Source organism: Sus scrofa, chromosome 14 (genome assembly GCF_054392235.1).
Source record: "Sus scrofa isolate SSC_HxYL_T2T_F1_AM1 chromosome 14, Sscrofa_HxYL_maternal_Yorkshire_Landrace_v2.0, whole genome shotgun sequence".
Taxonomy (NCBI): Eukaryota; Metazoa; Chordata; class Mammalia; order Artiodactyla; family Suidae; genus Sus; species Sus scrofa.
This window is the reverse complement of record NC_139396.1, coordinates 154,639,937-154,658,007: the sequence shown is the minus strand read 5'-3', so window position 1 is coordinate 154,658,007 and position 18,071 is coordinate 154,639,937. Positions and strand designations below refer to the sequence as shown.

Here is an 18,071-nt window from a genome sequence, read left to right as displayed (position 1 = left end):
TTAGCTGAGTCACTCTGATAGGTACTCTGTGGTCTTCATCTGCATTTCTCTACTACCTAATGATAGTGGATATCCTTTCTAGCACTTATGTGCTTTTATCTTTCGGTGAAATCTCTGTTCATGAATTTTGCCCATTCTCTCTCTCTTTTTTCGTCTCTTGCTTTTTAGGGCTGCACTCGTGGCATACGGAAGTTCCCAGGCTAGGAGCTGAATGGGAGCTACAGCTGCGGGCTCATGCCACTGCCACAGCAATGCAGGATCCAAGCTGCGTCTTCGACCTACACCACAGCTCACAGCAATGCCAGATCCTTAACCCGCTGAGTGAGGGGAGGGATCGAACCCACATCCTCATGGATCCTAGCCGGGTTTGTTAACCTCTGGGCCTCGAAGGGAACTCCAATTTTGCCCATTTTCTAATTGGACTGTTTGGTATTTAACTGTTGATTTCTGATAGTTCTTTATATATTCTAGATATAAGTGCTTTACTGAATATGTAGTTTGCAAATATTTTCTCCCAGTGTGGAGTTTTTCTTTTCATCCTCTTCACAGGGTCTTTCACAGAGCAAACATTTTTAATTTTGACAAGGTTCAATTTATCAACATTTCCTTTTACAGACTATGCTTTTGGTGTCAAGTCTAAAAATTATTTGCCTAGTCCCAGATCCTGAAGACTCTCATTTGCTCTTTCCTGTAAGTTTTTCAGTTTTAATTTTTTTTGACAGTTAAGTCCAATGCTTTTGAAAAACTAACTATACTAGGTTTTCATGTTTCCAAAGCATTAGCTTGTTGTTTATTTATAACATACAACACATGTTGTTCTACAAATCAACCAAAAGTATGTTTTTAAGAAATTTAACAGAAAAACTTTAACAGAAAAACTAAGTACTCAAGTCATATCACAAGGAATTTTCAATCTGTCCTACATTTAAACAGGTCAATGCACAAATTATGTACTTAACTTTGTAATCTTAGCACTTAATGATAACCCAACAGTGAATGAATAAATTAATTATGCAAATGAGATCTGTCATTTTCTTGATAATATACTATATAAATGCTTTTATAATGAATGAATACACTTTAAATAAACTATATTGTAAAATGATAAAGGAATACAATTCTTTGAGGTCTTTTTAATATGGCACTTGCTAATGATCCATAGGACCTACTGAATAATCTACACAAAAATTAAAATGCAAATCTTAATTCTATACCAAATTAAAACAGCCACTGATACAAACTACTACAATATCTTAATACTGCAATAGACAAATTGTCTTACCTCTTCTATCAACACAAGACATAATATAGGTGAAGCAGCTTGGTCTTGCTATAATATATCTTAACCAGAAGTCTTACAAATGAAAATCATTTACTTTTTTAAAAAAGTAAACTAAACACACACACGCGCTCACATAAAATCCTAGTTTATTTTTTTACCAACTTTAGTGAAAAACGTAACTTCCCACTAGAACAGGTAATTTTTGCCCTTTCATACATATATCCTCTGACTAGCATAAAGAAAGTACTCAATAATTAACAAGTCTTTTAAGTCTAAAAAGGCACATAATAAAAAATGTTTACTGGAAATACTAATTAATTACCTTAAAATTCTTAGTTTCTCAACTGCTGGTATTTAATTTGCATTATAAACACATTCACTCCATAGCAACACAAGAAATTTAATAAGCTCATACAGAAGTTTTAATGTCATCAAAAAATTTAAGGTAAACATATTTTCCATGATACCCAAAATAAGAATTAAGTTAGCACATCAGTACTTTTGGGACAGAACTGAATGGAAATTTCAGTCTTCTGTTTAGTTCATCTAGGCCAGGTTGTAAAAAAAAACAGGTTTAAAGAGTTATGCATCGTAATCCCCGTTGTGACGCAGTGGAAACAAATCCGACTAGGAACCATGAGGTTGCGGGTTTGATCCCTGGCCTCCACTCAGTGGGTTAAGGATCCAGTGTTGCCATGAGCTGTGATGTAGGTCACAGATGTAGCTCGGATCCTGCACTGGCCGTGGTGCGGGCTGGCAGCTGTAGCTCCGATTAGACCCCTAGTCTGGGAACCTCCACATGCCACAAATGTGGCCTTAAAAAGCAAAAAAAAAAAAAAAAAGAATTATGCATCTTTTGTTCTAGTATTTGGTCTTTGACCCTGGTTCCTGACTCGGAGCTCCTAAGCCCCTTGGAATTTCCTGGGTGATAGCAGTGTCCTTTGATCTAATGAGATGCCTCTTGGTGAGCTCCTGGATGGGGACTAGTTACCAGAAAGACCAAGCCATGATTAAAGATTTGGGATTTTTTTCAGCCCCATCCCCTACTCTCCAGAGAGAGGAGAGGGGCTGGAAATAGTTAATGACCAATCATGTCTATGTGATGAAGCCTCCATAGAAATCCCCCATTATCTGGTTCTCAGAGAGCTTCTGGGCAGTTGAACTCATGGAGGTTCTGGGAGAGCACCAGCCAGAGAAGGCACAAGAGCTCCACAGCCCTTCCCAGACACCCTGCCCTACATACCTCTTCCAGCTGGATGTTCATCTGTATCCTTTATCAGATCCTTTTACAATAAACAGGTATACAATAACTAAATTGTTTTTTGAGTTCTCTGAGCTGCTTTAGCAAATTAACTGGGCCCAAGAAGGGGCTACAAGAACCTCCAATTTATAGCCCATCAGTCAGAGGCACAGGTAACAACCTGGACTTCCTGGGACGGGCTTCTGAAGGGGGTGGAGGTGTTACAGGCTTCAAGCCCCCTTCCAGCCCCCTTCAAGGAGATGAAACCCCAGAGCCTCTGGCCATGTCTCATTGTAATGCCCCTTCCCCCACCTTGACCAGCCTGGGTTGCTCACTCTCTGCTAGAGAAGGAGTGTTGCCCATTCCTCACCCGGCCACCAGATAACCTGCTGCCCATGCAAATAAGGTCTCCCACCCAAGACCAATCAGAAGGTCAAACTGGGTCCCCACTCAGGTCCACTGTGGGGTATAGACTCCTATAGAGTGAGCCGGGCCCTCTTTGCAACGAGCACATACGCGAGTCCTCCCTGTCCCTCTCTGAAAATGTGCTTCCACTTTTACAAATGTGTAAAACGTCAGCCGCTGTTCCCCTGCTTTGCTACTGAGGAAACGGATGCAGCAGAGGGGCGGTCTCGTGGGACCTAGATGGATGGTGTCAGAGAAACTGTCAGACACCCCACTGGTGTCGCCGGATCTCTTGGGTGGGGAAAAGAACCACTCGTGTCAGGAGTGGCCTCGTGTCAGGAGTGTTGTGAGCGCGGCAGTGTGCGAGTAAAGGAGAAGCCCAGGAGGAGGAGTGGGATTTTCCTACTTGCGCTGTTTGTAAAAGAAAGAGGAAGGGAAAAGAACTCCGTGCAAGAACAGAAAGTTTGTAATTTAGGTAAATTCATGGCAAAACTACTACACAGTCATTAAAAATGATGGGAAATAATTTTTGATGACTTGGAAAATGTTTGAGACGTAAAGGAAAAAAGCTGTTTACAAAGTATCCTCACTTCTAGGGGCAAAAGTACACAGAAAAAAGGCTCAGAAGGAAACATGAAAGTGTTAAACATTGTTTATCTATGTTTTCCAAATTTTTTACAATAAAAACATACTTTTGAAATAAGAAATACATATTTTTTTAAATTAATTGAGTACGGTATTCATTCAGTAAAGATGTACTGTCTTACTCTTGATAACAATACAAAAATCAATACGCGGTGTTGGTTAAACTGTCACCCACCAGACTGAATGTATTACCTGAGTTGGGGTGATGATGGGCACACCACCAACAATGTCAGTTCTGTAAGACACTTGCTTCTTCCCACATTCGCCCTGGCGACTTGGGTTGTCAGAATGAGGCTGTGAGTCTGACTGCTTTGGTACCTAAAATAATAAGTCAGTGAATCATTTTACAACAAGCATTACATAGGAGACCCTCTTTTATCACAGAATTTCCAACTGATCATCAATTTATATATAATTGGCACATATAAAAATTATTTTTAGTGCATATATATACACATTTTAAGTTCTTGTACTAATTTTTTCTTTTACAGTATGACTTTATGAGACTGCCACCATTCACTGAGTGCTTACTTGGGCAGGAACTATTTCAGATATTTTCCCATTTAATCCTCCTATAAACCCTATGCACAGGAGTAGTAGTTTCGCCACTAACGCAGTAAGAACACAGGCTCGGTGGGGAACCCAGGTTTAGATCCTGGCTGTGCCACGTTCTAGCTAAGTTTCTGGAATTCTCTTCCACACTCAACCACTATACTACACCCTAGATTGTCAGAGCACCTGACACTGTATTACAGTTCGGTGCTGTTATCATTCTCTCTCCTCCATTCCTGCCCATGATTTTACAGCATCCCTGAGGACAGGGGATCCTGTCTCTTTAGATCCCTTTACATGCTTCCCTCTCAGCTTTCTCCCCAGGCCTTAGGCCAACCCTCCACCCTCTCAGCCATATTTATACTACCAGCATAAATACCAGTCGTGGGCAGAAACAGAGAGAGAGTGAGAAATAGGAAAGACACAGATGAGCAATGAATCCTAGAGGGGAAAGACTCCCGAAACCTTCTAAGAGTTTTTCCTGAGAGACTGCACATTTTGGAGTGTTTTTTAAAGGCAATATGATAATGCACAGCGTGTGACCTGACAAGATTCACATAAATACGTAAGAGTGAAAGGGCTACAAAGGACACTGGACTCAGAAACAATTTGCTAAGAGAGCCCCCAGTGTTTTCTAATGAACAGCATTATGTATTTCAATTATTTTGACAGAGAAAATGTGGCCAAGTTATCCTTATGAAGAGAAAACAGCATTAAAAGAATGGGAAATGACAGAAAATTATCCAGTCAACTGTATTAACTAAAATGTGCTGCTAAAAGGTGACCCATATGAAAAGTGGCTCTTCCTTCTTTCAAGTTGAGAGTTTAGTCATACATCAGAATTCCCTAAAAACTACCATTAATATCACCCTTAAAATATACTGAAATTTATATTCCTTTATTTTTCTTCTAGATATGACAGCATATTAAAAATCCTTGCCTATGCTGTAAAACCTACTGCTTTTCATTTGTCCTTATAAAAAAATGCTAAATATAGCATAATTCCAATGTCAGAGCTCATTAACTTAGAATTGCATTTTACAATAATAATTATCTAAATTGTACTTACCGTATTCCCAAAGAACAAGAAAAATATTAGCAAGATACCCATGAATACAGCAACTCCTTTAAAAACTCTGAGTGAAAAGTTAGTCTAAAATCTGTCCTTAAACATATTTTCGGGACCAAAAAACCCAATCAATCAGGCAACTGTTTAATGAGGATCAGAAAAGTGACCTCACTAGACAGAGGGCAAATGTCAAAGGCATCGCACATGCTTGGTTTCAATGGCTACTGCCTTCTTTCCCTCTCCTCTGCTTGCCAGTCCTTTTTTATTGTGACTGCCTTTGTTATGAGAGATTTGAATGTATTTTTAGCAGGCATTTACCTGCACATGATCCTAACAGTAGGAACCCTTTTTTTTTTTTTTTTTTTTTTTTTGGCTGCACCCACAGCACGTGGAAGTTCCCTGGCCAGTGATCGAACCCGACGAGCCACAGCAATGACCTGAGCTGCCGCAGGGACAGCACTGCATCCTTAACCCACTGAACCACAAGGGAAAGCCAGGAAATTCTAACAGTAGAAAAAGAAAAGATAAAAATGACTAGAGAAGAGATGAACAAAAGCAGAATACCGACAGGGCTTGATGACTGAAAGCTACAATGTTCAAACACAAACTCCCGGGTGTTACAACCTTTCTGAGGCTCTGCCTGCAGGGTGAAACACAGAGGGCAGGGCCTCAGACTTCGGGGCACAGATCCCATCTTAGCTTATTCTATCTACTTGCACTCAGCTGCCAATTAAAAAATAAAAATAAAAAGTGGAATTTTGGCCACAATTTCAAAACACTAATTTTCAGATTAAAATCTAATACTGATTTGTAAATTAAAATCTACAGTGGGAAAAGATACTATTTTAAAAAATAGTAGGTTTCTGTTTAGGAAGAAGTCACACACAACATGAATATTCCTTAATAATCAATAGAGGACCAGATGCTATACTTACAGTTATTAATATAAGTGAATAATTGGTTGAAAGTGTACTTTAAATTTTGATTTTCCAAACTCTAGTCATCAACATTCCTTTCAGGGTAGGATTTTCTCCACTACTGCCCTTTCTTTTTTAATACGGGGGACTTTTTTTTCCAATGGCAGTTACCAATACACATTCACACAGACTTCATAAAAATAAGGAAAGCCACAGACTAGGGTGTCAGATGAGGTCCATTAAGATGGCAAGGTACTATAATTAGTAAGTAGATAAATAATCACCATTCCCTTACCCACTACCCTATAATCACCTCTATTCTGAAACCATTTACTCCCCAAACCTAATTTTGGATTTCCAAAAATTTTAAGTTTATATATTACATTGTATTTAGCAGACTACAAAATTACATAGTTCACCAAAATGTCATCTGGAGTGACTGACTTCACAGAAAGGTAAATTTGAAGATCTCAAAGAAATCTACATGGAAATCACCAGCAATTTCCAGAGGAAAATTTACTTAAATGAATCTTAATTAATATTTAATACACTTAAATGTGTAAAGTGCATAAGAAATGAAAACTGCTAAGATTTTTTTTTTTTTAAAGAATAAAGAATAAAATTAAAATGTATGGCGTTCCAGCACAGAGAAAACGAATCTGACCAGGATCCATGAGGATGCAGGTTTGATCCCTGGCCTGGATTAGTGGGTTAAGGATCTGGCATTGCTGTGAGCTGCGGTGGAGGTCACAGATGAGGCTTGGATCTGGTGTTGCTGTGGCTGTGGCCAGCAACTGTAGCTCCAATTAGACCCCTAGCCTGGGAACCTCCCTATGTCGGGAGTGTGCCCCTAAAAAAAAAAAAAAAAAAAAAAAAAAAAAAAAAAATTTAAATTAAATTAAAATGTATCTTATTAAAGCATAGGAAATTCTTTCCTTGCTATCCTGAGTTAATGTGTATCTACATAAAGTTGATTTTAATAAGTGCTATCAATTCTGTATTTGTTTTAATATAGTTATAATCACTCTGTTGACAAGCTAAGGATTTCTATAGCTTATGTGTTTATATTTCCTAAATGTAAACTATAAAAAATGAATACCATTGGATTTATCTTATACTATAAAAATTTCAACATGTAAAGGCTGCAAGACCACAAAAGCTATTTAAAAGCCCATGTACTCTGAGTCATTACCCAAACCCTAATTGGTTTCTCTTGCTTTCCAATAAATTTACAAGTGCCATTTGTATAACATGGTTTCATATCATTAATAAACTAGATAAAGCAATTCAAGAACAACCAAAATGGTAAAAAAACGCCTGAGACCATTCATTACTTTTTCTCTTAAAGTACTAAGAAACCAGTGCTGTTTATTTTTACAAATTGTAAAAAAAAAAAAAAAAAGAATTCATTAAGTCACCACATATTGTCTTTCTAAAGAAATTTTCCAAGTAGGGAATATTTATTAAGCATTAAAAACAATCAGTTAAACCTTTCAAGAATACGTACTTCTGAATCAGTTTAAAAAAATCTCTTTCCTGAAACTGCACAAACCTAAAATAACTTCTGCTTCATGTACAGATCAGATGCAGTGCGTGGGTGTTTTCTGTCATGTGGTAACAAGCTGTTCTGGTGCAAGACAAGAAAATCAACTCTGAGAACAGCTTGACTTATATTAACTCTTTATTGTGTTGTGATATAAAGATGGAATAATTCATTTTAAATGGAAATGAACATATGCTGACTCTTGAGGCATATGTTTTTAAAGACTAAGCTGTGTAAGGTCAGTGAATAGCCTCATTTCAGTAAGAGCACAAACCTCATGCAGGACCTCCTTCCCGATGCTCCCAGGCGGGTCGGCTGCCTTTTCCCCGCTGGGTGTAAAGAGGAGACAGGAAGGAACGGTCGTCAGGGACAGTTCCTGTCTCCCTGCTCGTGGAAGCTCTCTGAGAAGTCTGCTTTCTGCTTTAGGGGAGGAAGGAGGGAGGCTCTGTTCTTCAGGAAGCAGTGAGGCGCTGGGCTCCAGAGTCAAGCAGACGGCTCGCAGCTCCCCAGCTCCCCAACCATCAAACCCATCATCAACGTCACTCAATCCTAAACCTCACTTTTCCCAGACACTTTGGGTAACGCCTTCAGTGCAAGGCCCTGGCACACTGTAAAGAATCAATACATCTTAATGTTCATCAGAACACCGAGAAGCCCAGGCTGGAAGCGGGAGGCTGCAGCCCTGAAAAGGAAGGAGCACAGGCACAGCGAGCCCAGGGACCTGGAGGGACAAGAGCAGGGCCAAGAAGTCTCGAGCTGAGACGAACGCCCCGAGGACCAGGTGGGCAGGACCCTCTGGCTGCCACAGCTCTTCAGATCAGTCCCTTCGCCTGGGCGTCACTTCTGAGCCCTTCGGCCCCCTTGTCCTGCTCCTGTCATTAACTCCTACCCTATGTGACACCGGTCCCAGCCCCAGTATGGAGGACAGAAAGGATACCTGTCCTATTCCCTGGGTAGGGGCGGGGCAGGAAGCCTCTTAATCGGCCCTGGCAGGGAACGAGGAGCAGGGGAGAGAACTCTACATGGATTTTCCCCTAAAAACAGTCCTGTAAAATCTACAGTCATATACACCCTTAGTAGGTACACACTGGGTTAAAAAAAGCATTGATCCACTGACTCTATGGGCCAAGAATGATACTATGTACCAGAAAATAGAGTCACATTACAATCCGCCTTTTTTACAAAGTTTAAGTTTTGGACAAACTGTTGGAAAGCTGAAGACATTCAGTAGGTTTTCAAAATGTAAAGATCACCTCCAGACATTACGTATTTTCACACAATAAATACAAATACTTACTGTAATTTTTATAGCTTTGTTCAACACATTGACCCATTCTACTAGGTCCTGCTGATCATTGGCTTGTAGGAAGTACTTCCTCATCCCTGCATTCATAACTGTTGAGAGAAAAAACAAACTACAACACATGAAATTTTACACCTGTTACCTCTAAATCTACGTCTACAGCAGCTGAAAATCCTTGCTAGGTTCAGTATCATGACTTTTGAATCTGACAAAAGGTTAGACCATCTATCCTACTGCTTTTATCACTCAATAACATAGGTAAAACTCTGATTTATTATTGTTATTATTATTATTATTTTTAGGGCTGCACCTGCAGCATATGGCGGTTCCCAGATAGGGGTCTAATCGGAGCTACAGCAGCCAGCTACAGCAGCCAGCCTACACCACAGCCACAGCAAAGCTGGATCCGAGGCATGTTTGTGACCTATACCACAGCTCGCGACAACACCAGATCCCCAACCCACTGATGGAGGCCAGAGGTCGAACCCACAACTTCATGGTGCCTAGTCGGATTCATTTCCACTGTGCCAAGATGGGAACTCCTAAAACTCTTATTTTTAAAGGTCATGTTTTTCATTAAATGTGGAAATACCACAATATATTTAGCCAATGCCCTAATGAACATTCAGGCTGTAATTCTTGAAGTTACTGTAAAATATCCCAATGAAACATCATGAACATACTTGGGCTAGCATTTGCACAGGATAAATTTTTGAACATATGCTTGCTGGGTCAAAGAAGATGCACACTTAATATTTTTATAGATATTAGCAAACTGTCTTCCTCAAAGGCTGAATCCATTTACATAATTACCAATAGCGTACACAAAAGCCTACTGTGTCTAACATTCCTCACCAGTACCTTTTGTTCTCAGCCCCAAGGCTCTGTGACACTGGGGCTGGGAGTCTGCAGACAATATTCCCTAGACCCCCCTTGCCAGCTTGGGCCGTGCTCTGCCCGTGGGAGGTACTGCCAGGGGGTGAGGGAGGTGGGGGCAGGGGACGCCTGCTCTGGCTGGTCTCCCTCTGCAGCAGCAACACACAGCCAGCACGGCTGCAGGCCCTTGGGCTGCTCTGACACCAGCCCTGCAGGCCCCTCAGAACCAACCGCCAGCTCCACGGTGGCCCCGCCTCCAAAGTCCTGGCTTCTGGTAATACCATCTCTGGCCTTTCCTTTGGCCAGCCCTGGGCGTGGTAGCTGCTTCACGCAGTTTCTGATTTCTGGGTTACTGTGCCATTCCCTTTGCGCTCCTTCAGCCTTTTGACGTTTGGGTAACCAGCTCCCTGTAACAAATTCGCCGGGTCTGAGATGCCAAGTGTGGTGTGTCTTCCTGACCAGACCCTGACTGACGCAGCACTGACAACCTAACCGGTGAAAAATTCTACCTGGTTTACATCTGAATTTCTCTGATAACTGAGACAAATTAGTTAACCGTGCTTCTTGGCCATCTGCATTTATGAGGTCTGTTTATTTTCTTTACCCATATTTCTCCTGAGTGTTCATTTATTTTTTACTGATTTATAAAAGTTTTTATTTTAATCCTTTCTGATCCCCTTCAGGTACTGTTCCCGGTCTGCCATTTGTCTTTTCATTTAGTTCATGATGTCTTTGATCAAACAGAAATAATTCTATCAGTCTTTTTCTTTTATTTTTATGACTCTTTCACATCATATTTACAAAGTCTCCCCAATTCAAGATTATAAAAATACAATTTTTATTTTTCCAGCCCTTACGCATTTTCTTCTATGTTTATAATCTTAATACATTTGGAGCTGTTCTATGCCATCTGATTTATATATACCCCTTTAGAGACTACCTATCTCTATAAAAGAAAGCACACTTAAATACATAGGTGTTGACAAACTACCATAGTCAATTTTTTAATTAAAGCTTATTAATTAAATATCACACGGTTTATTTTTTTAAAACAAACATTATTCTAGGAGCTAAGGCATCTGAACAGCTATAGTGCAGCAATCTTTGAAATCTACAACTTCCAAGAATTTCCATCAAAATTTTAAAATAATAGTCTAACACTCAGTTGGATGTGACTAAGAGAAGGGGGAAATGAAAACCCTCAAGGGAAAAAAGGGTTATTTCTCAAACATACAAGATTCTGAAATTGAGACTGAGACCAAGACACGAAAACAGAGCTTCCTTGAATTGATATGAGAGTCCTACCCTTGCGAATTGCTATAAAACAACTAGTCTGGAGCTAAAGAAATTTAACACACTCCAAGTCCATTCTTTTATACCTTATTGGAGACTCAAAAAATATAAAATATCATAAATACAAATTAAGATAAATCAGTAACTCACTAGGCTATTACATGTCAATATATAGCTTTCATTTTTAATTTCTAACGATCAGTAAGGCATCCTTTCATAATCTTTTTCCAGGTTGAAACTAAGCTCTCCTCATAATGGCTCTTTCTCCTGTATGCTGTTCTGGGTACCTGCCTAGAACATCTGAAGAGTTTAAAAAATCTAAGCACTTACTAACACAAAACACATGCTATACAGTAAGTACTCAATCCACATATTTTTGAATAAATAACATTTATATAAGAATCTCTTTTAAGGCTACTCAGAAGGATCTCCTTGTAAATCTATTCTAAGTTGTGTCTGATAATCCCAAGCTCCCGATCCCTCCCACTCCCTGAAAATAAAATAAAAAAAATAAAAAATAAAAAATAAAGGATCTCTTTTAAGGGAAAGAAGAGAGGCAAATATACCTCTAAAGGGACTCTGCACACTGTGCAGACTGGATAAACACAGCACAAGCTGCAAGGATTGTTTCATGGCAGGAAGAAGCACAGTGATATGACAGGGGTGGGCATCAGAGCCTGGACTGAGCCAGACCTGACTAGCTCCTGCATACCTGTAAACCGTATTTAATCTCCGAGTCCCATTTTCCTCAACCACGAGAGGGAATGTCACTCATTCCTTCCCTGAGGGCGAGGGCGATAGTGTAAAGAAACTAGCACAGAGCATGGTCAGACGAGATAGTCTGTTCACCATCTTTATCGTCTCACTATCATCGCCTGGAGATTTCCCAGGGTGGAAGCGCGGTGGAACGTGTAAAACGCATGACTGGAAGCGGATATTAGCCATGTTGGGGGAACGTGGACAGGGAAAGGAAGAAAACAAACTTTGAACAGTAATCACTGTATAAAACCTGTATGTTTCCATGCTTTTAAAGCAAGGGTTTCATTGTATATGATGAATGCAGAGCAGAGGCTTGTGTGCTTAAGGAACCTTTTCACTTGAACACCTTCTTATTTCATTTCAAATCTTTACTATCAAAGTGAATTATCACAACTGGATAAAACGTGAAGCATAAACAACAGCTTGACTCCAAACAAAAATCATTTCACAACCTAGGATCAAGTGGTTATGGTTCAAATATAGCTATGTATCAAAACAGTTATGAGACATTTTATCGTATTTCTTTGCCAAGTTTCTCCCGTTTTTATTCCCTCCATTCTTTTCCCTGTCAATTTTCTTATTTCTCTCCTATTATCTTTGTTCTATTTCTAGCTTTCTTTGACTTTTTCTTCTGAGTTTTGCATTGTCCATGTTCCTTTTCCTATTTGATAGGTCTTCTCCTCACAGGTCATGTAATCCTTGGCTGTGCATTCATATTTAAAACAAGATACTAAAATGACTGGAAGCTCCCTTAAACATACATAGGTTTCTGACTGGTGGACTTCCCTGCACAGCAAGCTCCTCTGGTAGAAATGCCCAGGTGTCAGTGCCCAGGGCTCTCTGTCCTGGGGTGCTCAGGTTCTTGCCCCACCTCCACCTGGCTGCCGATGCTCTGGGGCTGGACATGGGCAAGGGCTGCATTCAGGGTACAGCCGTTTATTTAATTCTCCCATTTTCTGTTCCGGGCCTCATCTCCACCCTTCTCTGGAACAGTGTCCCCAGGCACAAAGCCTCGCTGATTCTATTTCTGGAGATGCTACACATGCCATTCCTTGCTGGGATGGGGGGAGGGCGGCTGCCTGTCTGGGCCGGATGAGGTCGGAACTAGAGATTGTTTCTACATGGACGTTCACACAAAGTCCCTGTTTTCTGTTACTTCCCCAGCCAGACAGGATCCAGCACCTAGTCTCTCCAGAGGTGGAGTGGGGGCAGGACACAGAAAGGGGTGGCTCTGTCCTGGCCTCTTCTCCTCTGCTAAGTCAGTTACTCTTCCTCCATCCGCTTTCCATCCTTACACACTGTGGATTACAGACAGCTGCTCATTTCAGCAAAGATGGCTTGAGTGTTTCTTGTAGGTGTAGGCTGCAGATGTGGCTCCTGTCCCCTGTTTGGGGACAGTGTGAGAGGAAATCGGAAAGACCTTATATTGCCATTCTGAACGGAAGCTGGAGCTCCCTTTTAGAAGCCAGTGCCTCTCTCTGAAGGCAGGTTATGAACCTTTACTCTCTCTAGTAGCAGAGGACTCAGAAACTACCAGCAGACCAATAAACAACTCATCTTACTCTTTGATTTCAACTAAAATCATTCATTCTAAACATCCCATAACCGAATGTCAAATCTTAAGCTGTGTATTATTAGACCTCCAAACTGTACATTTCAGATTTTACATTGAAGACTTGGCAAGAGTATGTGTACGGTACATGCTAAAATACAAAGTTCTCTGTCACTTGACCTGCCCCCAGCTGTTTTTCACTCACTACTTCTGAGGCATTTTCCTATTTAGCAACCAAAAAATAAACATGTGGAATAAATACATGATACTAAATACATTTCTATTAGTCTCTCAGTGGTGATAAAGTCATTACAGAGGATTCTCTGAATAGCTATTTCATCCTGCTCACATCCTACTTTCTTACTGGATATAAATGATTGCCATCAGGGGCTACCCCGAACATAGCGCCTACAGAAGACACTCACCCTTTTCAAGCAAAAGAAAACAAAGAAATGTAACATCAATTCTACCTCAAGAAGCATTTTTTTTACTTTAGTGCAAAACAATCCCTTTTGATGTCAGCTGGAAATTCCTAATTTTTGTCTCTTTCATCACTAATGTCCATTAACAAACTCTCTGAGAGTAGATCAATTCTCCCAGCTTCAACTACACCCTCTATTTTAACAGTTTCTAAATTTCTCCATTCTTTGTCTTTTTTTTTTTTTTTTTTTTTTAGAGCTGCACCCAGAGCATGTGGAGGTTCTCAGGATAGGGGTCTAATTGGAGCTGCAACTGCCAGCCTGTGCCACAGCCATAGCAACACCAGATCTGAGCCACATCTGCAACCTACACCACTGCTCGAGGCAACGCTGAATCCTTAACCCACTGAGCGAGGCCAGGGATCAAACCCACAACCTCATGGTTCCTAGCCAGATTTGTTTTCCACTAAGCCACAAAGGGAGCTCCTTCTTTTGTGATTCCTGAAGAGACTGCACACCCCTTTATCTACTACCCAAGATACATGAGATGATAATTACCTGGTATTGCATCTGTGAGACAACCAGCCTGGGAGATTCTTAAGGACAGGAACTGCCTCTTATCACTCTCACAGCCCCAGTGCCAAGCGCGGAGCACCTATACTAGACATTCCTTACATGCTTCTGAACGGGTTAGCAAATACCTTCAACCACCCCTGCCCTCAAACTGTAAACTTCTCATTACCCACAAGCTGCCAACTCAATTCCTTCCATTACTTCTTCAGTATCAAGTAATATCAGGTAGAAAGCGTGATACTGATCTCACTGGATACGATCACTCTAAATGCCCAGATGACGACACACAGGCAGAGAGGGAGGAGGCTGCAACTGGGATGGGACACGGAAACGAGGCTTCGGCGAGGGGGGAGCAGTTTCATTTCTTCCCTAGATGGTAGTTTCAAGGGAATTTGCCTTAGAATAATTCATTAACCCACAGGATTATGTTGTATGGTTTTCTGTGACTGTGTTCTCTTATAATACAATGTAATTTTATTAGTCTAACGTGAAATAACGAATATATAAAAAAATATGGCTACTCACCAAAACAGAACTCAGCCTTTGGCCTTAGCTTAGTTGCATCGCTAACCTAACAAGAAAGAGAGATGAATCACTCATTTCTTCATATGCGACCACAACCAACCGTAAACTCTGTGAACTTCCACATGTGTGACATCCCCATAATCATACACGTTTAACACACAGATCTAAAATTAAACTTTAAGGCGACTGAAAAAGAACCGTAAATTAAATTCAAGATACGGGTCCCCAACTGCATGATGTTTAAAACAAATGATACTTTCATGTTTTCTTTGAACAAAATTGTTTCTTCGTCAAAGGAAGTGTAAAGAAACTGAACATAAACCATTAGGCTTTATGTCACACATATAAATATTTTTGGTTTAGCATAATTTTCAAAATATCCTCAATGAATACTCCACAGAAACTAAGAATTCTTCTCAAATTGCATTTCTAAATTTGCTGTGAACTGCAAAGGGAAATGGTGACAGGAGAAAACTGTATATTTCATAAAGTCCGAAAACCCAGAAGGCATTAACCTGCAGTGAGGAAATCAAAATGGCACTGGATCCCCACTTGTACAGTAAACTACCCTGCGATTATGGGCCCCCCCCCCCTTTCCTAAATGCAGCATGCGGATGGTTCCGTTTAGAAGGTGAAGCAACTAGTTGCACCAGGTTGCTGCTGGCCCTTTACACAAAGCAGCTCACTGGGAAGCCCATTCATGGCTATTACCAGTCCACTGCCCAGTGGTAGAACTTAAAATTGCGGCATCTGTTTTGTACCTTCAGAAGGAATTCTAAGTCTGGGATTCCTGACTGATCTCATCTACAAATTCAGAGCTCTGAGTCACAATGAAATGTGTTCCAGGAATAAATTCTGGGGAAAAAAAAGTGGCACGTCTGAAGTGGAGCACAAGCTGTACAATTCAAACTTCAGTAAGCGATGGGACAGCGATGAAATGTACTGGAACCACATCGAGGTTATATTTTTCAAAGGAAGCAATGGAAGAAGGGAAAGCAGCTGCCAGTCAGTGTGCCTGCTTTACTGAGTCAACACCTTAATTTTAAAAAAGCCTCCCATTTTTCAAAAGACCAGGCAACAAGCAATTGAAAAGATTCAGGCACATGGGCAATTTCTACCTCAACTGCATCTCACTTCATCAAGAGTCAAAAGTCCTTGGCAGCATTATTTATGTTACAGCTACACATATACTGCAGGCAATGACATAAACGAGGAGGGTCTAACATTGGAATTCTACGCTTCCTAATAAGAATCTCTAAATTTAAGCTGCCAGCTACCCTGAAGTACTATTAAATGTCTTAAATTGACAGAACAATGGAGGGACACTTGAACAATATTTGTTCTTTGCAAATTTACATAATACGGCTTTAACATAAAATGGTTCCCTTTCAATACATAACTTTTTTATGGTCAAAAAATTGTTTTTTTTTTTTTTTTGGTCAATGAGAGTGAATAGCTCTATTGTGATACTGATAACAAAGCTTTTTATTTATCAAAATATCTATCTGGTACACACAGGCACACTTACACAAACGGGCCTTCTCTTGAAGATCTTTGCTAACAAATCCCAACGTATGCGTACACATATCACTTAATCATACTGCGTTGCTACTTTTCATATTTCATCTTAAGTCATCATCAAGCTTATTACTTTTTGGTAAAACACACCAAAAAAAACCCCATAAAGCTAGTTCCTCAGCATCTCTCTCAGTTCCCAAAACACTAATAAAAAGAAAAAGAAAAAAAAAAAAAGCCACCTAATACCAAAAATCTAAATTTCTGAAAAGAAAAATAGTACTACAAAAATTCCAAAAAAATTAACAAACTGGAAAACAAATTAGTACAGACAAAATATGGAAAAATCATTCCTTCATCGTGAAGATGTTTATTTTCCTCAAAGTAAAACATAAAGAAGCAAAAAGTCAAACTAATGAGATTAAAAATTAGTTTAAATAAATACATACAGACTTAGAAAAATCTTCTCCAGATTTCCCAAAGACAGACCTGTCATCCGATATCTCCCCTTCTGACAGTCATATACCTCACTGTAAAAGTTAACGCTAAATTTTGCAATTTGCCACATCTCGTAAGTTAACTCCATATTCTTCCTGATTTTAACAAAAAACTTCCTAAACATAGTAATCAGGTACTATTTTCAGCATGATATGAACCAGAACATCGTCTTAAATGACAAAGAGAGGAGACTACTCCTTTTATTTACACTCTCATTCAAAGGGATTTTAATGCATGCAAGCATGTAAGACAACACAGAAAGACTACCTTTGAAATGTAGGTAAGTTTAATGGCTCCAACGCGTGATGATCCAGAAGGCAGGTTCTGTAAACAAATGATTAACATATAACAAACATCCAACATTACAAATTTATCTCATATAATAACAACCTATACACTCTACATAAAGTTAAGAAATTAAATTTTTTGTTGTTGTTGTTTTTTCTGCCTTTTCTAGGGCTGCACCTGCGGCATATGGAGATTCCCAGGCTACAGGTCGAATCGGAGCTGCAGCTGCCAGCCTGCACCACAGCCACAACAACTCGGGAGAGCCGCGTCTGCAACCTACACCACAGCAACGCCGGACCCTTAACCCACTGAGCAAGGCCAGGGATCAAACCTGCAATCTCATGGTTCCTAGTCGGATTCATTAACCACTGAGCCATGACAGGTACTCCAAGAAATTAAATTTTTTAATGTTACATATTACAAGTAAACTTTTTGGTTCACATATTTACTATGTCTGAAATCAAGCTGACAACATGAGTAAAAAAAACTGAACTCTAGGAGGTCCCGTCCTGGTGCTGTGGAAACGAATCTGACTAGGAACCATGAGGTTGAGGGTTCCATCCCTGGCTTCGCTCAGTGAGTTAAGGATCCGGAGTTGCCATGAGCTGTGGTGTAGGTAGCAGACCCAGCTCAGAACTGGCATTGCTGTGGCTGTGGTGTAGGCCGGCAGCTGTAGCTCTGATTCGACCCCTAGTCTGGGAACCTCCATATGCTGCAGGTACGGCCCTAAAAAGCAAAACAACAAAAACTGAACTCTATGCTGTTTCACCATGATGCACTCTATAACCAAAAGAATATTTTGTTATCATTGTATCTA

At 40.2% G+C, this 18,071-nt stretch overlaps 1 protein-coding gene across 34 annotated transcripts in view; it reads right to left on the bottom strand.

Annotated features, from left to right (window-relative positions):
• Positions 1-18,071, bottom strand: part of PLEKHA1 (pleckstrin homology domain containing A1) — a 69,988-nt gene that overhangs the window by 18,256 nt on the left and 33,661 nt on the right. For all 34 annotated transcript variants that reach the window (XR_014827090.1, XR_014827084.1, XR_014827089.1 and 31 more), the window contains 4 exons: positions 17,234-17,290; positions 14,954-14,999; positions 8,951-9,048; positions 3,765-3,890 (listed from right to left, as the gene is read on the bottom strand). Coding sequence is in view for 24 of the 34 variants with exons in the window: in XM_084995777.1 (XP_084851903.1) it covers positions 3,765-3,890; positions 8,951-9,048; positions 14,954-14,999; positions 17,234-17,290 (327 nt within the window). In the remaining 10 variants the exon portion in view is untranslated. The remainder of the gene's footprint in view (positions 1-3,764; positions 3,891-8,950; positions 9,049-14,953; positions 15,000-17,233; positions 17,291-18,071) is intronic.